Raw genomic sequence first — 25,232 nt, 5'->3', positions numbered from 1 at the left:
GTGCTGGTGGTTGTTCATATCCTAGTGCAACCAACCACCATGCTGGCGATAATTTATCCTGCACTACTACGATGCTATCCCTACACTATTGATGCGCTATCCTAAAATTTGTTGCATAGTGCTATACTAAAACAATGCCCTTTAGATTGTTTATCGTTTTGTTAACCGTCATCACCATGATGACATAATATTTTCTTTTAATGATAATAAAGTAATTAAAAAATAATCTTCATTATTATTATATTATTATTTAAATGATAAGAAGAATGTTTTTTTATTTAAAACTACCACAAGTGGTATATGTGGTGCTGGATGTAAACATGTGCATGGGTGAAGAAGAAGAGAGTGGAGAGAAAGAGCAAAAGAGGGAAAGAGAGAAAGAGAGGAAAGAAGAGAGGAGGGATAGAAAGAAGGAGAGAAACAAAGAAAGAGCTGAAAGAAGAGAGGAGGGAAAGGGAGAAAGAGAGGAATGAAAGGAGAGAAAGAGCGGAAAGAGGAGGGAAAGAAAGGAGGAGAGAAAGAATGAAAGTTCATTTTAATTTGACATTTTAAAACGCTCATTTTAATTCCTTCCCAAATCCTTGCAAATAGGCTAATAATGATCTAAAGGTTGAAGTGCAGATCAAGTGCCCTTAAGAATGCATAAGAACCACAACAAGTTGCTAGTTTAAATTCAAGACATCAAGTTGAAGAAAAATTTTAGGACAAGGAAAACTCAAAATGTAAGCCATGTTGCCCATTCACATAGAGAAGCTAAAATCACTATTCTGTATGCATGGAAAATTTGTCATGTTGATAAGCTTGACTTCTCAATCTATGAGAGACTAGAGTGGAACAATAGCTTTAGGTAGTTAGGCATGGAAGTCTTTAGGATTTTCAATGATGAAGTGGCCTACATGTAGTCACACATTTTTCTGTCGAGAACCTTCCTCAAATTTTCTTGCTAGCACCCATGAATTATTTTGCAACACAACCAAGAAGCTCAATAAAATAAGTTTCCAAAATAATTCATGGAAGGGAGGGGTAGTTCAAATACAAGTCATCAAGTTGAACAAGAACTCTTGGACCACAAAAAGTCAAATTAATGCAAGCTATGTTGCCCCTTTAGATAGAGAAGATAAAATTACTATTTTGTATGCATGGAAACGTTTGTCATGTTGATGAGCTTGATTTCACAAGCTATGAGAGTGCAACAATAGCTTTAGGTAGTTAGGCATGGAAGTGTTTAGGATCTTCAATGTAACTTTGTCTTTTGAAGTGATGCTCCAAAGGAGAATGATTGCTTCATGCTCAAAGGGACATGTTTTTATAAACACCAATTTGTCAACATTAACAAAGAGAGACATGATGTCGACGTGATCTAGAAAATACCATGTTAAAAATATAAGGGGTTCAAAGGGAGACAATAGAGACATGGCTAGCAAAATTTTATTGATATCGACTTTTGCAAAGAGATATATATACGCTCACAACTACTATCATGTGGCATAAGTGAAGACCCAATATCTAGATTCCCACCTACATCCAAGTAAAGACCTTCGTAAAAGATTCTACTCATCTGACCATGTGCTTACTAACGACACACACCTACTATGGCCATTATGATCGTGATAAGTCCAAACTACTCTAACGTAGGTCATGGCATTAGAAATAACTAAAAGCACACTAATTGAACCAGTAACACTCAACCTATAGCTATATTAATTCTTAACAAATCATGACAATTGATGGGGAAATCAAATGGATTGAACCAAGGATGTTTTTATCAAAGCTATGCTTATATATTAATATAAAATCTTGGCGAAAGTTGTATTTTTTAAGTTTCACAATCTTGGTAGAATGAAGTACTTTTTTATATTTTTTATTTTGAATTTTGAAGGAAAAAATATAAATCGTGGCTTAACTTTAAATTTTTTTGCATAAAAGATTCAAATCCTAGTGTATGTTTCAAACATTTAATTTTATTATGGCATACAAACTTTCGACACCAATATAAAAGTTTAACTTGAAAAAATCATCCATGGAGTGAACCCATGGTATGCATGGAAAGGGTACTAAGCATGATGTGAGACAAATGGCCTACATGTCTAGACATATTTAAGGCAAGTGGAGGTAGCTTGTTGGGGGGCTGGCTCAGGGCTGGGGCACAAGCATGGGCCAAAATTGGTGAAAACATGGTTCTGTTGGGTTATGGGTAGTTAAAAAAGAGAATTGATTGTGGTTCAAGATGAATCCCTTCTTCTAGATGGGCTACCAATCGGGGCCCCATGATTTCAACTAGTGTTACAATTTGAACAACATGTGAATTTACTCCCCGCTTACTCAATAGTTGGCTAACTCATGTACTAGCTTGACCTTTTAGACGTTTACAAGAAAAACATTCTTATTTGGGAGGGGGGACTCATTAAGTCAACTATTTATTCGACATTTGATGATGTAGGTCATGACATTAGAAATAACCAATATCACACTTGAACCACTAACACTCAACCTATAACTGCATTAATTCTTAACAACTCATGACAATTGAAATCAAATGGACTGAACACATGGTCTGCATGGAAAGGATACTAAGCATGATATGAGGCGAATGGCCTACATGTCTAGATACATTTCAGGGAAGTGGAGGTAAAGTTGTTGGGGGGCCGGGCATAAGCATGGATCAGAATGGGTGAATGCATGGTTTCCCTAGAAGGTCCTCTGAATGTCATGCTTTTGAAGCTCTCAAAGAATTCCTTGGTGTGGGACATCTAAAGAAAGCATTTAGACGTGTTTAGGACATTCATACTAGTTTAAGATCATTTTAGCCTAGTTCTCAAAGAATTTCTTGGTGTGGGACATCTATAGATCATACCACTTTAGGATCATTTTAGCCTCTGACACTCACGTTGTTGGGGAAACTACTAGAGGCACTCACATTGTTGGGGAAACTACTAGAGGCAGATTGATGCTTAATCCCATGAAATTTGCAAGGAAGCTTAGCTAGTTTTTTGCTAGGCGAGAGTTGTGGACAACTAGGAAGAGATTGATGTTTAATTATCCCATGATAGCTATATTGGTGTGACTTTGATAAAAAGCAAGGAATTTATTGCCATCAAGTTTTGCTCGGAGAGCAATTTGCTTACGAGCAACAATCTTACATATTGAACCATGCATCTGCAGCGGGCAACGCTTGCGAAAGGCGGGCAGCTGCATCGCTTGCCTCTGCCATTCGTGCATATAACCTACATTACAGTTACAGCTGGCTTCCTGAAGTGTGGATTGATCTCCATCAGGTGAATTGCTCGCCGCTGTATGTCTGGCCGAATTGCCACCCCGCAGGAGCAACGTTGTAGGACGCGACGGTTCTTCCGTCGCTGGTTGTGACTTGGAATGACAGGCTCTGGCCATCCAAAAGTGCATTGCTCTGCCAATTTTGCCCCCAGTTCCTGCTCATGGACTGCCAGCCCGTGTTGGAGCCTTTGATCGACACGGCTTGCACATCCCCAGCTCCTCCCACGTTGCTCACAAGCACCAGATTGAAGTAAGAATGACCGTTGATCGTGAAGTGAATTCCGCCCTTTTTCGCGCACGGAACCCTGCAGCACCGAGAGTTCTCGGATCATAAGTAAACTATCTACAAACTCGGACATTTGATATGGACTCCCAAACTATTCTGTCAGCGAATTACCTTCTGTACTGGACTGGAACTATGCCCCCGCTGTAAATTCCAATTTTCTCGAACGCAGGCTGTGCCATGTCGAAGTGCTGCAAGGGCGGGTTGCACCATCCGCCGTCGTTGTTGGCAAGGGCGTCGTTGGGTGGGCACAAGTTGGTTGCTGTAACCACGATCGATCCAGCTCCTGGCAGGCACCATTTTGGATCGGCGGCGGCATCACATTTGATTTCGAAGCATGAACCGCAGCTCGACCCACCGTTGAAGAGGGCAGTGCTCAGGGCGGCAGTATTTGTGCCATAGCCGGAAGAATACAAATCGCCATAACCGCAAGCACCTCCTGTTTCCGCCAAGCCACAATATATGAGGATTTGAGAAGTGTTTAACAAACGAAGACGCGAATTGCAGCTCGAAAAGAGATCACGAACTGAAACAGAGTATTGTCATGCATACCCATGGTGCCAGATGCGTCGCTGCCGCCATAGAAGGTGGCGTGGGCGTTTGTCCATCCACCCAGCTGAGGCGAGCCGTAATAACCAGCAAGGCAGGATGCACAAGTTGCCAACAGGATTGCGAGCAGCAAGAACGGTGAGTATATTGTCATAGTCATGGCGGAAAGGTCTCTGAGCTCGTGGGGGACGACTAATCTTGCTGCAGGATGGCTATACTGAAGGAAGTGCAGTAGCTAGTTACACCTTGGAAGTTACAGACAGCTAGAGGAAGAATTTATACAGCAATGCGCAATCAGGCACCGCTGATACAGGTTTGTCCGTCGTTCCCTCTCTCAATCGCTTCACATGGCTTGTTCCCCGCACCATCCTAGTGCAACACCAGAAACATGCAACGTATTGAAGATTGTAGCCCCCGCAAGCTACTGTTGGGGGTGCACTCTCCAAACTGATAGCCACCGGTCGTTTGCAGTTTGAAGTATATCAACCTCTACCTTTGTCTGATGGGACAGATCAATCCCAGTTCGTTCTATACACCTGCATTTTCAGCAGCCCACCCTGTCGATAAAACTGATTCCTTGCAGGGCTGCTCCTGCCGCGAGTCCCCATGTGCTCATTGAATTCTAGTCTGTTAATGCGCTCTGATGTTGATCTATATGCCACCAGCCATGCACACCAACGTCGCTCCGACTCGCCCATTTGCATCATCCTTCCGACATCAGGTGCCGGCTGACACGAGCAGGCTCGCCCTCATGTCGTGACTTGAATCCGTGGACATGATCTTCATTTTACGACAGCTCGACGGTTCGACCTTTAGCTGGAGTACTCCACCAGGCCATCATGATGTACCACCACACATGGAGCATGGACGGTTGTCGGTCTAGGACCGGCACAACACACGAGACTCATCACAACACCCACAATGCATGTTTATTAAACTTCATATTTTGAAACTAGTACAGAATTTTCGGAGCTCGCTGCCCGATTACTCTCCATACTTTGATAATCCGTAGTCCAAATTTGCAATCTCTTTTTGGGTGAAGCACAAGGATTAAAGCCAGATTTCCTACTTCTGTCCTAGTCCAAATTTGCAATCTCCTTTCGGTGAGGGTTAAAGCCAGATTTCCTACTTCTGTCAGGGCGATCAACAAATATATTGCGGAAGAACACGATGGAAGCTTGATGTACTCTACGTATTTACTTATGATTGCATCTTTTGCGCATGAGTCCTGACCAACTTTACAATCATTGGTGACGAACTGTTGTACATGGGCGACATGAGAATAGGCAAAACATAGTTAGGGCTCCATAAAGGAGAGGGCAACGGCGGCAAGGGTATGGACATTTACTTTTTAGAGACTTTATTAAACATGAAACTTCTCAATTATAACTCCTTGAGAGCTCACTCCTAGAGGAATGGTTTAATGGTTTGTGTGTGTAGCGCTTTTGGTGATGCTAATGCCTTTTAACCTTGATTGTCTCGAAACAAACCCATGTGGTGGGTCTAGTAACTTATGAAGACTTCATGTGTGTGGGAGAAGGCCTTGAATTGGCACTAGAGATGTGATGCAAGGAGAGTAAGTCGAAACATTGAGCGATTATGTTCGAGTGAGTTGAGAGTTCGAGCAAAGTTTCCTAGGAACTATGCCATTGTACTGTACTATTGAAGAACTTTAAAAGCCTCTTACAATTCCAAGTTCTTTGACAATTGTCAATCTACATGCGAGAATTATAGTATTTAACATATGAAAAATGAGATCATAGAAGCTGGCTCGGGGGGGTCACTCATCATATGTAACTCTATCACGTGAGTTCAACAAAAGGATATTTTTTATTTCTAAAATTTACAGAAATAAATATACATAAGGGACTATTTTAAATAGTTTTGAAAAAAAATTACAGATTTGTATAGAAAAGGGGTATATTTTATTAATGAAAAATTTTACAGATAAGGGATTTTAAATATAGGCCGTGAACGCACGTGATATAGAGTGTTTGTACATAGTGACCCCCCCAAGGAAGCTGGTGAACCTATTTACATGAGGAAAGAAATGTGATTGTAAATGAACTTTTATTTGAGTATATACAGCTAAAATGTGATTGTATGAACATTTGTGCCTCCAATGCACTCAAAATATGCTATGTACACACTTAGATTATAAGTTTAGGCCATTTCAAAGTAGATGTAATAAAGTGATAATTGCTCTCCAAAATAGATATTAGCTTCTAACACCATAGTAGGAGCATTACATACATCCAGTGCATTGTGTTCAAGTCATATGGCATGATTACGTTACCTAGTCAATTTACTTAAGATCCTTGATGTAAAGCGAGATCATCAAGGCAAATAAGATCAACTTAGTAATATCAAAAGAGAAAATTTACTATTCTAATTCAAAATTTCATGCACCAATTATTTTGAAAGATACAAACATCCGTGAACCCCCTCAGCCTCTATCTTTGCACTCATCGTCCACAAAATTACTAAGTGTTCCCTTATCTGTTCTATCACCCATCTCTCAACATGGCCCTAGCCATTCCTTCAACGTATGAAGGAAATACACTACAATTCACAAAATTTAAACTTGAATAAGTTCAAATTCCAAAGTGAAGTACACAACGACAAAGCTCAAGCATGAATAAGTTCAAATTCCAAGTGAATTACACAACGACAAAGAAAAAAAATCCATTAACTAAAATTCTTATTTCGTAGTAAGAAAAAAACAACAGGTCCACGTCTAGGGAAAAAACCCAAATCCACATGAAACTAAATACAAACAAGGTATGTGTGCTGTCAATGTGGGTAAAGTGGAAGTGAAGTCTCTCACTAGTCATCAAACGGATTGGAAGTGGGGTTCACAAAATAATCATCCTCCCTAACATCCTTGTCATCCCTACGAGGCTGCTTGCCAAAGGATGCCTGCACTAGTGGCAACACAGGCATGTCTACTATGATTGCATCCATATCAAAAGAGTAACAAGAGCAACCATTGACCTGGCATGACCTCATGAGTGGCATCCCATCTCAAGGACCAAACGTCCCGGCATGCATAACAAACTCAAAATCATAGAAGCAAATTTAGAGGAGCGCTCCACAACATCCATAGCACCCTGAAGGATTCAGAGGAAGAATAGTATCATCAAGTCTGATGAACCTTGTGCATGTAATGAGTCCACGTGCTGTCACTCACTCATACTCGATGCATGTCAAAGAAGGAGAGACTCTCGGCCATGAAGATAATCGATGTACATAGATCCAATGTAGCATACCAAGGATTAAAAAAGTACATTTCAAAAAATAAAAATACATACTTTTCGATTAAAGAGCATGGTCTAATGCCCTAAACACAAAGAAATGTGGTTCTTTACACCGACTGTCGACCAGGAGCATACTACCTAGTTTGTACTCTTACGACACGATATCATGACCTGATTATCGTGTGGTATATATCCATACAAAGCTTTACCCTGCATGTTCCTGCATCTATACCCCATGGTTTTTTTAAGGGCGCCATGAGACACTGCTAGTAACCTACCTATGCCGCGTGGTGAGCACGTGGTACATGTCATATCGGCATGTGTGGCACCTTGGATCGTCTGATTCAAAAGGATATGCAATCTTGAACATTGGCATAATGTGCGGTGTAAGATGGTACCATGCGGTGTTTGTGAGAAATCCTATAAAAGGACCCCCCTTCTTGCCATTACCGCTGTGATGCCAAAAATTGATATTTTTAATTTGGCATTGGTATTGTTTTTCTCTATGTTTGATAAGAGTTTGAGTATCAAGTGATAGCCTAGCGGCTCTCACTTATTTCTATTTTCTATGATATTGTATGGGATTGAGAGGATGAGTGGAATGGCTCATTGTAAATACCATAGGTATGAATTATAAATACCTTGGTATGGGGTGAGAGTGATTTGTGTATGGGATATTATGAGTTTTTAGAAAATAGGAAGAGTGAGTCATATAAAGAGGTGGGCTCATGTCCATGTGTTCCAATAATATAAGAGAGGCCACATGCCAAGCGTGTGGAAGGCATGTGGAGGAGTGTGAAGTCAAGAGGAATCCTTCTAGAACTCCTATGTGGAATAAGAAGGATGTGGACATGTGGAAAAGAGAGGGTCCCTATGGGCTCCATGTGGGGAGACTCTTGACTTTCTCAATATTTTAAGAGTCTTGAGCATCTTTTGATGGGACACATGGCAAGAGTAGCCAAAAAGGACATGGATGGTGACATACGTGCTTATGCGATTGATGGGGAAAGGAATCTACATGCAGCAATTGTAAATGGGTGATGGAGGGTAACAAAATCTCTATAAAAGGAGCCCTCCTCTCCCTTGTTCATCAATCTCTTCCACCATTGGGCCTTATGTTGCTGTAGTTCTAGTCTCCCCAAGCCTCTTCCATGAGCCTTCTCTTCCTCTTGTAGATATTCTCTTATGTAGACTCTTGAGTCCTTCTCTCTCTAGTTTATTCTCTCTCTATGAGTAGTCTTGGAGCTTCCGCTCCCTCTTGTATGTATGAAACCTCTTCTTCTCCCTTGTGTTTATAGTGTTGAGGTGGATTCTCACTCTATTTGTAATGAAGGTCACTTCAGGTTCTCTCTCTCTTGAGTGTCTCTTCCCTTTTCTTTCTTTCAAAGCCTTAAAAGTTCTTTCTATTCGGCTGCTCACTGTGCACACATGGTCCATTTGTTTCCCGAGCCACTATGCAAACTTCTTCCCCTCTTTTAGGCGAAATCTATGAGGGGTGGATCGTTGATGAAGGTGGAGTCTTGAGGGAGCATCCTGCTCAGGCGAAATTAGCCTGGGTGAAGGGTAGTTTTCATGACAGTTTAACCCCCTGTTAGTGTTTTGCTCATAACTTTCTGCTCTATAGTCCGATTGTAATTAAATTTATATCAGCGCGAAGCTCTCTTCAAGGCGCATGTTCCTATATAATCAGATCTTGAAGCAAATATTGCTGTAAAAAGTTATGAGTCTCTGTGTTTGACAGTCTGTTTTCATGATAGTTTTTACCCCCTTCCAGTAAACTATCCATATCTCTTCAACCATCTGTCTGTTTTCAATGAAACTTATATCAGCGCGAAGCCCATCTCAAGGCGCATCTCTTTGTGTACTTGAATCTTTGATATCATGTCTGTACTGAAAGTTATAGGCCTCTGTGTCTAATGACAGTTTGTAGAGTGTTTTGAGCTAAGTATAAAGGTGTCTATGAAGGAGGTGCAATGTTTCCTCGGAATCTACCCATCCGACCTAATCAGCCCCTTCAAACTCCTCGATATATATCAGTTCATGTCATGTTGAGCCGCAAGATCTTCTTTCAACAACGTTGTATCGCTCTTCTCTTTGGTGCAGACCGGCTCGCTGAGATTATGGCCTCTGCTGATCCTTTCCTTCTCCCTATGCTTGACTACAACATCACTTGGGATGTTACCATCTTCATTCTCATCTGAGGGAGGAAAGTATGGTGTGGTATCTTGGCATAAAAGCTTCTTTCTAATGTCTCATTCTCAATGATAAGTATCTTTGGTAGTTAGTTCGAATGCTGCAGGAAGTGAAGAGGTGCGTGAAGTTTATTACCCCCAACTTCATGTCACATCTCAATGATAAGTATCTTTGGCAGTCAGTTCGAATGCTGCAGGAAGTGAAGAGGTGCGTGAAGTTTATTACCCCCAACTTCATGTCACATCTTTTAATGGAGATGCCGGGTACGTTTGGTATTGGATTCATCCCACCTTACTGAACGGTCTCGGGTGTACTTGATTGCATGTTATGCCTAGTATAGGCATGTGTTTTCTGATGTGATAAAGAAGATGCCTGGAAGAACTCCGTTAGAAGAGATTGCAGCCCGTTTAAGAGAACTTGAAGATTGTGAAGCTGATGCTCAAGCTATTCGCATAGTCACCATGATCATATCCTTTATGTTTGCATTGTTGAATATGTTGGTGAATCGACAACGCCGACAGCAGGCACAATGATAAATTGGGGATTGCTCCATGCACTGGCAGCTTGGTGTGAAGAAGAGTTGAGTCTTTGGGTAGTTTTCGACTATAACAGTGGAGTGGTGATTCTAATGCTTTCAACTTCTTTTGCTATGCAAATGATGAAGAGTACAATATCTTGAAGCTTTTATGTGCACTTCCTATTGTGAGAAGGGTGATTCTAGAATGCATGTATACACAATGTTTTCATGGTGCTGGTTGGTCACTTATTTTTGAAGATTTTGTTGAGGATCACATTGTGGAGGGTTTTCAACAAGTGGTTATGCATAATAAGTTGGTCTTGGTATACTAAGGCTCTGTGGGATCTTGTTCGGATCTTGTTTGGGATATTATTTGGATCTTGGTGTTTCCTTTTTGTGTTTCATCATGGTGAAGATTCCAGTGTTTCGAGGGACCCAAGGGGAAGACCCGGAGTCTTATCTTCGGGATTTTGTTCGAGGATGCCGGCTTTCTGGATGGTCCATGAAGGATCGGGTGGAGATCTTGCCTGATTTTCTTGAAGGTGTAGCCTTGAGTTGGCATGAGACCTTGCTGGACTCTACCAAGGAGGACTGGGACCAAGTGGTGGCAGCAATGAAGCAGAGATTTGGGGCAGTGGAGTCGCCAAATGCTTTGATGTTGCAGTTGGACCGGTTCTGTCAAGGAGAGGGTGAGTTGATCTCTGCATTGGCAATCCGATATGAAACTTTATGGACAAAGTATGAAAGGGCAGCTTTGCGAGCTGTGGCATTGGCATCATTGGCCCCTCAAAGTCTCTCAGGGATGGAGCACTTAAAGATGAGCAAATTTGTTATGGCTTTGGAGCCTCGTCTTCGCTCAAAGGTAATGAGTAAAGATCCAACAACATACGTGGAGGCGCTTCGCATTGCGACCAAGAAAGAAGCTTCTCTTAAGATCGAATCCTCTTTTGTGTCTTCAACAGCTTCAACTTCTAAGGTGGAGGTAATGGGCACTCCTCAGGTACCAAAGTCCTCTGAGTTAGATCATAATATCTCCCGATTGATGGCAGAGTTTGCTGATTTGAAATTGCATTTGGTTAATGCACGACAACCTAGAGCACCAAAGAGTGAAGATAGACCTCGAGATAGGAGTGGGGTCACTTGCTATGAATGTAATGAAAAAGGTCACTATCGCCCCGAGTGTCCTAGATTGAGAAAGAAAGAAGAAAAACAAGTATCCTTGTTAGAAGCTTCTTCAAGGGATGAGGAAAGAGAGGTAATGATGGCTAAACGGGGGCGTGGTAAAGCAAAAGTAGAAGAAGAAAGCAAGGAAGAAGTAGATGAGGAACATCAGGAAGAGGAACACCGTAGTAAGAAAAAGAAGGCATCTAGAAGGAGAATTAGCCAGTCAGACTTTCCTTTAGGACAAGGAATTGGAAGCTATGACTTGTTGTCCGACCTTAAAGAAAAGGAAGCTCATATCACCTTTGGTCAATTACTTGCTTTGTCTCCAAAACTATGGAAGGAATGGGGAAAACTAGCAAGCACAAGGGTGTCAAAGAAGAAAAAGAAGAAAAGTGCCAATCCTGTTGTTCAAAAGGTAGATATAGATGTTGGTGATGATGTACCTGTGGTTGATGTGATCATTGATGGTCAAGTGATTTCTAATGTGTACATTGATGGAGGTGCATCGATTAATGTCATGAGTGAGAAGACCATGATTGATGCTGATTTAAAATACTCTAGTACTACCTCTCCTTATCGCATCAAATTGGCTGACAACACTAGGGTTAAGACCTTGGGAGTTGTGAAGAATCTAGAAGTGGATGTATGTGGAATTTCTGTGCCGACTACTTCTCAGGTGATCCCTACCAAGCCAGATGCACGTGCCTATCCATTGATTTTGGGAAGGCCTTGGCTACGCAAGGTGAAGGCTGTTCAAAAGTGGGATACTCGGGGGGGTCACTATGTATAAACCCTCTATATCACGTGCGTTCAAGGCCTATATTTAAAATCCCTTATCTGTAAAATTTTTTATTAATAAAATGTACCCCTTTTCTATACAAATCTGTAACTTTTTTCCAAAACTATTTTAAATAGTCCCTTATGTATATTTATTTCTGTAAATTTTAGAAATAAAAAATATCCTTCTGTTGAACTCACGTGATAGGGTTACATATGATGAGTGACCCCCCCGAGGTGGGATACTGGAGAATTGATTTTGCAGGGAAATGATAAGAAGGTGCGCTACAACATCAGAAGCCGCAAAAAGGAAGTTGTCAAGGAGGAGTCTTCAACATCAGAGAGTTCAAGCTCTGACTTAACCGATGAAGAAGAAGAGACAGGGTGTAGCTCCGAGGAGTCCAACTCAGAGGGTGAGGTGGAAGGAGTGGCCTTTGGTCTTTGTCTTGGTGCTGATCGGGATGAGTCAGGAAGGAACAAGGTGGTGGTGCAAGAAGATCCTGTAGAGACACTTCATGTGGAGGATGTGGAGCACATTAAACGACGCCAATGCAATGAAGAGCTTCTTGGTGATTCTCTATCAGGTAGTGAGAAGCTCCAGTACTTAGATATGCTAGATGATTTTCCATGTCTCTTTGCAACAAGCTATTCACAGGTTCGGCCAGTCTCTCTTGTGGAGCACAAGATTGAGTTGAAGCCAGAAAGCAAGCCAGTTGTGCAACGCCTAAGGCGATTGGGGGTGATCCAAGCTGAGGCACTAAAGAAAGAGGTAACACAACTACTTGAGGTGGGATTCATCTTTCCTGTTGATGATTCAGAATGGATATCTCCTGTAGTTGTCACACCAAAGAAAGGAAATAAGTGGCGAGTTTGTGTCGACTTTCGTCCTTTGAATGCATGCACTAAGAGGGATCATTTTCCTTTGCCATTCCAAGATGAAATACTAGACCAAGTAGTAGGGCATGAGATGTATTATGTATGTGATGGGTATTCTGGGTACTTTCAAATTTGTATTCGGGAGGAAGATCAAAAGAAAACATCATTTGTCACACCTTGGGGAGTTTTTGCTTACAGAGTGATGCCTTTTGGGTTGACCAATGCACCAGCTACATTTCAAAGGTTCATGAGTCAAGTCCTAGAGCCTTACTTGGGAAAGTTCATACGGGGGTTTTTGGATGATTTTTGCATTTATTCTCGGCGCATAGATCACATGGAGAAGTTAAAGATGGCCTTAGCTAGGATTGATGAAGCAAAAGGGTGTCTAAATCCTAGCAAGTGTCATTTGGCTCAAACAAAAGTAGTCTTGTTGGGGCATATTGTGTCTCAAGAAGGCCTGCAAATGGATCCTGACAAGTTTCAAGCAATCATGGCATTGCCAAGTCCTGAGAGTGTCACTGGTGTTCACAGAATTCTAGGAAAGAGCAAGTATTATCAACGCTTTTGTGATGATTTCATAGAGATAGTGCATCCCATGAACTTGTTGACAAGAAAAGGAATTTCTTTCCAATGGGGTATGGAGCAACAAGAGTCTTTCCAGCAACTTAAGGAGGCCATGAGTAAGGGCCCAATATTGAAGCACCCTGATTGGTCTCAAGACTTTTATGTAAATCCAAGTGTATCTTTGCATTCAGTTGGTGCTGTATTGCTACAAAAAGGAGAGGCAGGTAGAATGCAACCGATCTATTATGCCAGCCGACAACTTACAGATGTGGAAACAAGATATGAAGAAATGGAGCAGCAAGCTCTCTCTTTGGTGTTTTCCGTCAGAAAGTTTCGCTCCTATTTATTACCTCGACCATTTTTCTTCCTTACCTCTCAGTCTGTATTAGCATATCTAGTTCGCAAGCCTAATCCTGGGGGGAGATTTGCAAAATGGTTGTCAAAGCTTCAAGAGTTCTCTTTCTCTTTTTTCACTGAAAATACCACTAGGTCCACTATGGCAGATTTGCTCACAGGACGGGAGGATCTAGGAGAAGAAAAGAAATGTAAGGAAAACATTAAAGATGAAAGGGATACACCACCAACAACTTTTGTTTTGTATTTTGATGGGGCTTTTAGTCCTTCATGCCAACAAGGAGCCGGGGGGATAGTCTTGATAAATCCTGAAGGTCAAGAGGTATGGGCAAGAGGACAAGAGCTTCCAGGTATCACAACTAACAATGCAGCTGAGTATAATGCTTTGATTCTTGGTTTGGAAGGTTGTCTTTAAAGTCAAGTTAAAGAATTGGAAGTAAGAGGAGATTCTCAGCTTATTATAAAGCAAATGCAAGGGCATTACCAGACAAGAAGTCCTCATTTGAAGGAGCTTAATCAAAAGGCTATGGCACTATGTAGTCAGTTTGATTTTTGCAAGTTTGTTCATATAAACAGAAAAGAAAATCAAGGGGTAGATGAGTTAGCTAATCAAGCCATTGTAGTACAAGACCAGGGGGTGGTTTCTTTGGTAGACACTGGATGGCCAGAACTACAAGATGTTCAGCAATATGTGGAAGAAGGTATGTTTCCTCAAGGGTTAACTCCACAACAGAAGCAGAGATTGGTAAGGAAGGCTTGTCCCTATACTATTGTTGATGACATTCTTTATAAATTGGGAAAAGATAAGGTGCTCCGTTGGGTGGTTTTAGCCAGAAAAGTAATCGAGACCAGAGGCTAGAGGCTAAGTATGGTGACGCTCAAAGGCCATAGAGAAAAGGAGATCAAGAGGGCGAAGGGATGTCATAGGGGTGAAAAAGGAATTAGAAGTGGAGGGAAGGAAAAGGGAGACTATGACACAAGGGGAAAGGGAGAGGGGGAAGAGAAGCATGTACATGATAGGAGGAGGAATGTTGAGATGTAGACATCAAGGGAAGAGAACCATACTTTATTTGAAAGAAGGGATGAGAGGGAAATATCAAAATACTAGCTAGGTGGCTTTATAAGAATGAGCGTGTCTCATCAAGGAATAGCCCCTTCCTTTTATAGCCAAAAGAGGGGGTCTCTCCACATTAGTGTATCCTCCCACATGCATGGTGTGTGTGGAAAAGTCTCCCATGTGGGCTAGGTGGGTACGCACTCTCAATTGTGTGCGACAACCCTTTGCCTCAATTTTCCACATAAATCAAGCCCCATATCTCAAGTCTATGATACTCCCTTGGTCTCTTTCCAATTTTATAATATGTTCAAACCTCTAGGAGGACAAGTGGAGGGTTGGCACAAGGAATCTTGCCACCTCATCCTACTTTCCCCATTATTTAACTAGCTCTCTTGGTACTTCTATACCTCCCCCACATGGGCCTATCCCATATGGAGGGAATAACTCAATATAATATCTATCTCCACCTATTTTATATTGCTTCTCCCATGGACTTTGAGCCATATCTCACTAAATGCAGCCTAGGTGGAGGGGTGGCACATGGAGGAGCCATGCCACCTTGCATTTTATATTATTACTATTATGGATTATGTACAACACACCTTATGGGTCCTCTTACATGGAAGGGTGGCACATGGTCATGCCCTGCCACCTCAACCTTGGGCCCTATGCACACCATATTTTATTATACTATTGCCACATATACAAACACACATACATATTAATGCCTTTTTCCTTAGACAATTTTATCCATAACAGTTCCCCCCCCCAGGTAGGGAATGCATAGCATTTCCATGCCTGGGACCATCATGCACAAAGAAAGGATTGAGGTAACGCTTGTTGATCACCTTCTTGCCATATGGTTCCTCTAGTATCCCACTTTTGAATAGCCTTCACCTTGTGTAGCCAAGGCCTTCACAAAACCAATGGATAGGCATGTGCATATGGCTTGGTAGGGATCACCTGAAACGTAGTCAGCACAGAAATTCAACATATATCCACCTCTAGATTCTTCACAAATCCCAAGGTCTTAACCCTAGTGTTGTCAGCCAATTGGATGCGATAAGGAAAGGTAGTACTAGAGTATTTTAAATCAGTTTCTGTGATGGTCTTCTCACTCATGATATTAATTGATGCACCTCCATCAATGTACACATTAGAAATCACTTGACCATCAATGATCACATCAACTATAGGCACATCATCACCAACATCTATATCTACCTTTTGAACAATAGGAATGGCACTTTTCTTCTTTTTCTTCTTTGACACTCTTGTGCTTTTGCTAGCTTTCCCCATTCCTTCCATAGTTTTGGAGACAAAGCAAGTAATTGACTAAAGGTGATATGAGCTTCCTTTTCTTTAAGGTCGGACAACAAGTCATAGCTTCCAATGCCTTGTCATAAAGGAAAGTCTGACTGGCTAATTCTCCTTCTATATCCCTTCTTTTTCTTACTATGGTGTTTCTCTTCCTAATGGTCCTCATATACTTCTTCCTTGCTTTCTTCTTCTTCTTTTGCTTTACCACGCCCTCGTTTAGCCATCATTACCTCTCTTTCCTCATCACCTGAAGAAGCTTCTAACAAGGATATTTTTTTTCTTCTTTCTTTCTCAATCTAGGACACTCAGGGCGATAGTGACCTTTTTCATTACATTCATAGCAAGTGACCCCACTCTTATCTTGAGGCCTATCTTCACTCTTTGGTTCTCTAGGTTGTCATGCATTAACCAAATGCAATTTTAAATGAGCAAACTCGGCCATCAATTGGGAGATATTATGATCTATCTCAGAGGACTTTGGTACCTGAGGAGTGCCCATTACCTCCACCTTAGAAGTTGAAGCTATTGAGGACACAGAAGAGGATTCGATCTTTAGAGAAGCTTCTTTCTTGGTCGCAATGCGAAGTGCCTCCATGTATGTGTTGGATCTTTACTCATTACTTTTGAGCAAAGACGAGGCTCCAAAGCCATAACAAATTTGCTCATCTTTAAGTGCACTATCCCTATGAGACTTTGAGGGGCCAATGATGTAGATGCCATAGCTCGCAAAGTTGCCCTTTCATACTTGGTCTATAAAGTTTCATATCGGATCGCCAACGTAGAGACCATCTCACCCTCTGCTTGATAGACTGGTCCAACTGCAACATCAAAGCATTTGGCAACTCCACTGCCTCAAATCTCTACTTTATTTAGCCACCACTTGGTCCCAATCCTCCTTGGTAGAGTCTGGCAAGGCCTCATGCCAACTCAAGACTACACCTTCAGGAAAATCAGGCAAAATCTCCGCCCGATCCTTCATGGACCATCCAGAAAGCTGGTATCCTCGAACCAAATCCCAAAGATAAGACTCTAAGTCTTCCCCTTGGGTCCCTCGAAACACTGGAATCTTCACCATGATGAAACACAAAAAGGAAACACCAAGATCCAAATAATATCCCAAACAAGATCCCACAGAGCCTCAATATACCAAGACTAACTTATTATGCATAACCACTTGTTGAAAACCCTCCACAATGTGATCCTCAACAAAATCTTTAAAAATAAATGACCAACCATCACCATGAAAACATTGTGTATACATGCATTCAAGAATCACCCTTGTCACAATTGGACGTGCACATAATAGCTTCAAGATATTGTACTCTTCATCATTTGCATAGCAAAAGAAGTTGAAAGCATTGAGAATCACCACTCCATTTTTATAGTCAAAAACTACTGAAAGACTTAACTCTTCTTCACACCAAGCTGCTAGTGCATGAAACAATCCCCAATCTATCATTGTGCTTGGCTGATGGCATTGTCGATTCACCAACATATTCAAGAGTGCAAACATAAAGGATATGATCATGATGACCATGCAAATATCTTGAGCATCACCTTCACAATCTTCTAGTTCTCTTAAACGGGTTGCAATCTCTTCTAACAGAGTTCTTCTAGGCATATTCTTTATCACATCAAAAAACACATGCCTATACTAGGCATAACATGCAATCAAGTACACCCGAGACTGTTTAATAAAGTGGGATGAATCCAATACCAAATGTACCTGGCGTCTCCACCAAAAAGATGTGACATGAAGTTGGGGGTAATAAACTTCATGCACCTCTTTACTCCTTGCTACTTTCGAATTGAAGGGAAAGGGACATTAAAAAGAAGCCTTTATACCAAGAGACCACACCATATTATCCTCCCTTATATGTGAATGAAGATGGTAACATCCCAAGTGATGTTGTACTCAAGCATAGGGAGAAGGAAAGGATCAGCGGAGGCCATAATCTTGGCAAGCCAGTCTGCACCAAAGAGAAGAGTGATACGATGTTGAAAGAAGATATTGTGGCTCAACATGACATGAACTGATATATATCAAGGAGTTTGAATGAGCTGATTTGGTCAGATGGGTAGGTTCCAATGAAACATTGCACCTCCTTCATAGACACCTCTACACTTAGCTCAAAACACTCTCCAAACTATCATAAGACACAAAGACCCATAACTTTCAGCAAATTCATGATATAAAATATTCAAACACATATCCAGATGTGTCTTAAAATGGGCTTTGCTCTGATATAAGTTTCATAAGAAACAGAGAAGCGGTCGGAAAGATATGGGTAGTTCACTGGACGGGGGTAGAAACTATCTGAAAAAGAAATAGTCACATAGAGAGAGTCATGGATTTTTTGTTTCATATCTGATATAATAACTCAAGACAGGATGATGCTCCTTGAAGAGAGCTTTGTGTTGATATAAGTTTCATCCAAATCGGATCACCAAGAAAAAAGTTATGAGCAAAATACTGACAAGAGGTCAAACTGTCATGAAAAACCCTACTCCTACTAGTGCCAACTTGGGAGAATACTACCTCCATACTTTCATGCCTCAACCTAGATGGTATTGACTTGGGTGCAAAGTGGTGCACCCATCCGATAAGTACTTCTTTGAATAACACACCTAGGAGCATGTTTTTGTAGGAATATGCAAAAAAATGGTGTTTAATGCTTGATCGACAATGCAAAGCTTATTCGATGGACACAATACTTTGCATGCCCCTCAACTTAGGTGCAAAGTGGCGTGCTCATCTAATATCATTTAGATAAGAGCTCGTGGAGTTCATTCATCATATGTAACCGGCCTATCATGTGAGTTCAACAGAAGGATATTTTTAGTATCTAAATTTTACATAAATTAATTTACATAAGGGAGTTTTTAAAATGATTTTGGGAAAAATTTATAGATTTGTATAGAAAAATGGTGCATTTTATTAATGGAAAATTTACAGATAAGGTATTTTACAAATAGGCTTTGAACACATGTGATATAGAAGGTTTATACATAGTGACCCCCTCGAGCCTAAGAGTTCATAAAGTTAGTGGTTTTAAAAAAGGTGTGATTCAATGGATAGCCAATTTTGAGTAACAATTGACATGAAAAGTATTTGTGGGGTAAATAATTAAAAAAGACCGTATTTATTAAGAAAATAATTGAGTCCAATTATTATGAAATCATTTATGCTTAGTAGGATATTTATTAATCAAGAAAAGGATGCCTATAGAAAACTATTTGTGACGTTAATAGTTTTAAAAAAGGTATGTTTACTATGAAAATAATTGAGTATAATTAATCAAGAACAATAACTGTGTGCTTAGTATGAAAGAGAGAGAAGGGTGAAAGGAAAGGAAAGGGAAAAAGACTAGTGAAAGGAAAGGAAAAGGAAAAAGATTAGTGAAAGGAAAGAAAAGGAAAAAGAAAAGAGAGGGGTAGAAAAGGAAAGTCTTAATTTGCCCTGAAGAAGTATAAAGAGGTCTTCTTTTCTTCATTCATTCTTATCTCAATTAGTTGGAGCAAGAAGGAGCAAGAGGAAGAATTAAGGAGCCTATCTACAAAACCGAGTCTATAGCCTATCTACAAAACCTTCAGCCACCTTAGCCAAGTATGGAGAATTTATATTCAAGTTTTCTTTTCTTAAATATTTAAGAAACTAAAATTGAGAGAAAGGAGAGAGGAACGAATCTTTTGGTCAACGGAAAAAGGAAGAGAAGAGAGAGAAATGATGAACAGAAAGCAGGGAATGGAACTAAAGGAAAGGGATGGGACTAGAATGGAAACTGACGTGTGAGGAAGAGGAGTGACACAACCAGATTGAGTCATTGGCCACGAACCGAGAGGTGTTTCCAGTGCTGACACCTATTAATATTTACCTTCCTTATATTTCTAAGGATTAAGTAAGCCCAAAGTTTTTTAGGGTTCTACACTACTTTTATTATCCGTTGCGCCATAAATCTTACCGCTGATTTTTCCACATCTGCTATTCCTGGCCCACCTATAGCTTTTGGTTTGGTGCAGGTTTGCCAATTCACTTTAGAGACCTTGCTCGGGGAGTTCACTATGTTTAAACCCTCTATATCACGTGCGTTCAAGACTTATTTGTAAAATCCCTTATCCATAAAATTTTTATTAATAAAATGTACCCTTTTTCTATACAAATCTGTAATTTTTTCCTTAAATCATTTTAAATAGTCCCTTATGTAAGTTAAAATTTGTAAATTTTGGACATTAAAAATATCCTTCTGTTGAACTCACGTGATAGGGTTACATAAGATGAGTGACCTCCCCGAGGGACCTTGTTATTGACTTCATCTCCTCCCCATGGAAAGGTTATGAACAAGCTGTTGATCTGTCTCAGGAACTTCTTAGTTGGGAACCAACAAGAGATATAGTAAATAATGGAGGGGTAAATGTAGTGGTTTAGGACGAATTTTCTTCTTGCTAGCATCAGTTAAAGTCCTTGCCATCTATGACCTAGTCCCATCTGTCTCGCATTGTGCACCCGAATCCCATAGATATTCCTAAGAGTCTAAAGACTTCTCCATTTCTGATTTCTTTACATCCCTTATTAGATAGGAAGAGGGGGGGAGGGCTCAGTGTGCCATAGATACCTATTTTATCATAATTAATCCTAGCTGATCCCAAAGCTGTGCAAAAGGTGTGTAGACATTCGAGCATGCCCTGCACAGACTCTTCATCGTTGTGACGTGTTAGATTTGTGTCTTCTGTGAAATGCTGACCCAAAATTTGTCTATCCCCTTCTACCTAGATACCTTTCACTGTCCCCTTATCTACTTCATTTTGAATGAGCCAGTAGCCTAGGGCATCTACAGCTATGGCAAAGAGCAGAGGGGCTAGCTCGCAGCCTTGTCTGATGGATCTTTTAAGCTTGAAGGGTTGCATTGTTTTGCCAATTTAATTCAACTTTGCTTCTGGCTTGACAAAGCAGAATTTCCACATAAGACACAAAGCCAGGTCCCGCTCCCATGTCTTTGAGGAAAGATAGAACGAATCCCCACTCCATTCTATTGTATGCCTTGTCGAAGTCAATTTTGAGGAAGCAGATGTCTTGTTGTGTGTCCTCCGCCAATTCAAGACCTTCCCACAAAGTCAGAATGGCTTCCAGGATGTGCCTTCCTTGAATAAATCCCTTTTGTTCCTCCTTGATCCAGCATTGCATCTTGGTCTTGAGCCTCGTAGCCAGTGCCTTTGTGCAGATTTTGTAGCTACTATTTAGCCTAGTCAACAGCCTCTAGTTTTTCAATTCTTCTTTTGGGCCACCTTTAGGTATCATTTTAATCATGCGTGTGTTGATATGTGGGTCTAGAAAACCCTTTTCTTTGGAATCTTGCCAGAGAAACATGAGGCAAGGACCTACCATTTCCGAAAAGACTTGATAGAACTCTATAGGAAGTCTATCTTCTCTTGGGGTCTTTTCCTTCCCCATTTGATCTACTACCTCCTTTAGCTCTTTTAGAGATATATCTCTATCCAGATAAATGTTGTCAAACACTGAGACTCTTCTTTCTCTTGATCTAGAGCACTTACCTTTTCTGTCGCATGATGAGCTCCTCTTCCCCAAGCGACTGTTTGAAGTGCACTATGATTACCTCGAGGATCTCCTTTGGATCTTGGATGTTCCTGTTGCCAACTAGAAGAGAATTAAGGGATTCTTGGGCATATTTTTTCTTCAGAATTTTAAAAATATCTTTGTTAGACTTGTCTGCTCTTCTAGCCCACCATTCTCTAGTGTAGATTCTGGCCTGGCTGGTTGCTATTTCCTCTTTTGCCCTGAGTTTTGCTCTAACTGCTAACCTCAGTTCTGTTAAATATCAATGCTCCACTCTCGTGTAACTACATGGGAACTAGCTAACTTATTTGTAAGCCCCCCATATGAGGAGAAGGCATCTGAGTAGCTCAATTATTCGGTAGGTCCTAGTTTGGACACCAGATGGGGACCATGTGTGGCCTAATGGCTGAACGGCTTTAGATAGAGTTGGCACACTACCAATTAGGCTACATGCAAGTGTGGGAAGGCATCCCATGACTGACCGCACTGAGGGTAGATGGAGCATTTCCTGAGGCAGCCCACTCTTAAGTTGTGGGGCCCGTTTGGAGCCCCAGATGATCTCGAATGGTGGGCCGAACAGTGACCGTAGGTCAGTTGCTCTATTCTGCACCACGGTTCTAGTCGGCCATTTTGGGTCGACTGGGTCGGTCTCCCAATTGGGTTTAACAGACTACAACTGGTGGCTATATAACAGCAAGCCCGTGAAGCCCATATTCATCACTGGCTACAGCAACCCTAAATCCGTAGCATCCAACCTCCGTCCTCTACTATTTCCAGCATGCCATCGAAGCTTCTCACACAGGAGTGCACGGCTAGGAGGCAGCGCCATCTATTGTATTAGTTTTACAGTAATCAAATTTTCCATTCTCCATACTATAAGCTTTTCTCTTGCATACGAGATCCTCTAATCTGTTGAGCACATATTTGTATTGTTTTCTTACAAGTTGATACTGCCCCTGTGTGGTGTAGTCTCTTTCTAGGAGAGTCAGTTGTTCTTCAATCTTATGAATTCTCAGCGATCTTAGAGCTTTATCTGTGCTCTATTTGATTGCTTGTAAAAAGGTTTTAGTTCTCTCTGTTGCTCTGATCCACTTGTTAGTAGCATTGGCTATTCCCTCAAAGGCATTTATCCAAATTTTATCAATCTTGTCCCTGACGTAAGGAAGTTGGAAAAAAAAGGGATTGGCTTTGAGCCACGATTGACAATTCTCCTCTCTTCCTTTTCCAAAACTAAGCAGATAGGCTTATGATCCAAAAAGGGAAGGGTGCCAATCACTCTGCAGTTAATGCACAACATTTCCTCCACAATTCTCTTATAGCAGTAAGCTCTATCAAGCCGCCCTTTCCTATGGAGGGACCCCACCTGATTGTTTGTCCAAGTGAAGGAAGTTTCTCTTGATACGTCCAAGATCTCAGCCCTATCTTTGAAATTCGACCACGTATTTAACTCGTAGCCTCTTATAGCACTACCTATCCCTTCCCATCTATCACCTCTGCTCTCAACCATGTTATAGTCTCTGAGAAGAAGCACATTACCATCTAGAAGGATGGATTCCCATAGCAAAGCTTTGCTATCTCTAGCCACATTCGGGGCGTACACAACGAGAAGATTTGACAAGAGAGATTTGGGTGGCAAAATTCCACTCCTACCCCAAATTTGCCAAAGTTCTGAAGGATTCTTCCTACTCCAAGTGCCAGGTGTTTAGCTACCCCTATAGCCGCTCCCCCTCTCCCCTCCTTGTGGTTTGTTGTGAACCAAGTCCTGTTGTCATCGATCTGTTTTAATTGCCACCGGAGGTTACCTCCTCCAACTTTGACCTCTTGTAGAGCTAAGAAGTCGGGGTACAACTTGTTTATTCTCATCCATCTCTTAACGACCAGCGGCTTCAAATCATTTGTTAACCCCTGCACATTAACTGACAGAAACATGAAAGTGAAATTTTTTTGGCTCGTCATTGAGTGGAGCTTTTGTTCCTCAACTTCTTCAAAGTGACCGGGATCATTTGAGGGGAAAGCGCAAATCCTCTAGAAAGCCTTCTCTTTTTCCTTTTTGCTAAATATTTCTTGGTCGGGTTGTCTAGTCAGGCACTGTTCGTCTTTCTTTCAAGTTGTGTGGCTCTTTTTCCCTTCACTATGTGAACGGCTGATCATCTTGGGAGATGGATTCGAATTCAACTTGCTCTAGTTGAGCTTCAAAGTTTTGGGTGTTGGAAACAAATTCCTCTTTTTCTGAGCTCTCTTCCATATTTTCTTTGCTATTTCTTTCTTCTACTCTTTGTTTAGCTACCTTTTCCAGAGTAGCCCTATCCTATTTGGTCTGGTTAGGCTCCTCTTCTTGTGGCGGAGGGATAGGTTCTTCAACCCTTGTCTTGGCCCCTACCTTTGCCTCCTTGCTCTTCTCTGATAGCTTCTCTGGTTGCTTCTCTTTACCATGGTTGATTTGGAAAGGACAGTCTTTGATGAAATGTCCACCCAGCCCACAGAGAAAGCAAGAGTTCGAGATATCTTTATAGAAGACTTTTTGTATCAGCTCGGCCCCGTGTCCATCAAGTAGTCAAATGGCATTGGGGGGGTCTATGGATAGGTCCATTAGCACATAGGCTAGAGGGTTTCCTCTTGAGCTTATGAACCTTTTCGTTTCTACACATAGAAACTACCTAAGGGGCAAACAAAGTGCCTCTAGCTGTGGGAAGAGAGAAAGGGGTAGGTCTAGCAACTTTGGGATCCTATCAGTGGGTGGAGGTGAGTCGGGATTAAAGGAAGGCTCCTAGAGTTGGACTGATAGAGGTTGATTTCTAATCATCCATGTTCCTTTCTGAACTACTTCTGTCGCCATTTCTACTTTTTCAAAGATAAAGATGATATATCCGTTTCTTAGAAAATGAATGCTCATGATGTTTAAACCTTTTTGTGACCAAAAGTTCCTAATCCATCCTTCAAGAAACATCGCAAGTGGGCGCGGTCCATGGATAAACCCAACTACTACACAACAACAAAGCCATTTTTTTGTTTCATTTAGCATTCTACTATGAACCTTTACTGTTGGAAGCTTACTTTTGAAAGCACTTCCATCTACGCTAGCGAGCTTATCCAATCCTAAGTTAGAGGGATCACCGAAGATGCACTTGGCCCGTGGGGAGAGTTGTTCCCACACTATTTGTTTTGGTACTTGAGGCACTTTGAAGAGGATTTGACCTCTACCTTGAACTGCTCCATCATAGGAGCCTCTCTGTACATCCTGCAAGGATACCCCTACTTGCACCTACTGCACTGAATTTTGTCTTGCTCCATTGGTTTGTCTGTCTTGTTTTGGAGCTACAAAAAAAACACTTTTGGACTTGTCTACTATTTTCTTTCTTGAAGACAATGAGGGTTATCGATGGCATTTTTTAGAGAGCTCAGTATTTCTATGAAAGCAGCACCGCCGGCGTTTTACATTGAGTGTATATTTAAAGTAGATTTAATTTAGTTTAAAA

At 41.2% G+C, this 25,232-nt stretch overlaps 1 protein-coding gene across 1 annotated transcript; it reads right to left on the bottom strand.

Moving 5' to 3' along the window:
• Positions 1-3,271: 3,271 nt before the first annotated feature.
• Positions 3,272-4,127, bottom strand: LOC147884417 (expansin-A2-like). The gene is made up of 3 exons (XM_087398275.1): positions 4,109-4,127; positions 3,671-3,995; positions 3,272-3,578 (listed from the first exon to the last, which is right to left on the bottom strand). The coding sequence occupies exons 1-3, from the start codon at positions 4,110-4,112 to the stop codon at positions 3,272-3,274; spliced, it is 636 nt and encodes a 211-aa protein (XP_087254401.1). The 5' UTR covers positions 4,113-4,127.
• Between the last annotated feature and the right edge of the window lie 21,105 nt (positions 4,128-25,232).

The sequence above is a fragment of the Dipteris shenzhenensis genome, chromosome 27, assembly GCF_047967505.1.
Source record: "Dipteris shenzhenensis isolate YYH24624 ecotype China chromosome 27, Dip_SZ_1.0, whole genome shotgun sequence".
Taxonomy (NCBI): domain Eukaryota; kingdom Viridiplantae; phylum Streptophyta; class Polypodiopsida; order Gleicheniales; family Dipteridaceae; genus Dipteris; species Dipteris shenzhenensis.
This window is presented reverse-complemented; position numbering and strand designations above follow the sequence as displayed.

Bases quoted from the DNA above. Each gene is read 5' to 3' on its own strand.
- LOC147884417 (XM_087398275.1), bottom strand. The intron at 3,579-3,670 runs GTAATTCGCTGA...TCGGTGCTGCAG, and splicing joins GTTCCAGTCCAGTACAGAAG to GGTTCCGTGCGCGAAAAAGG.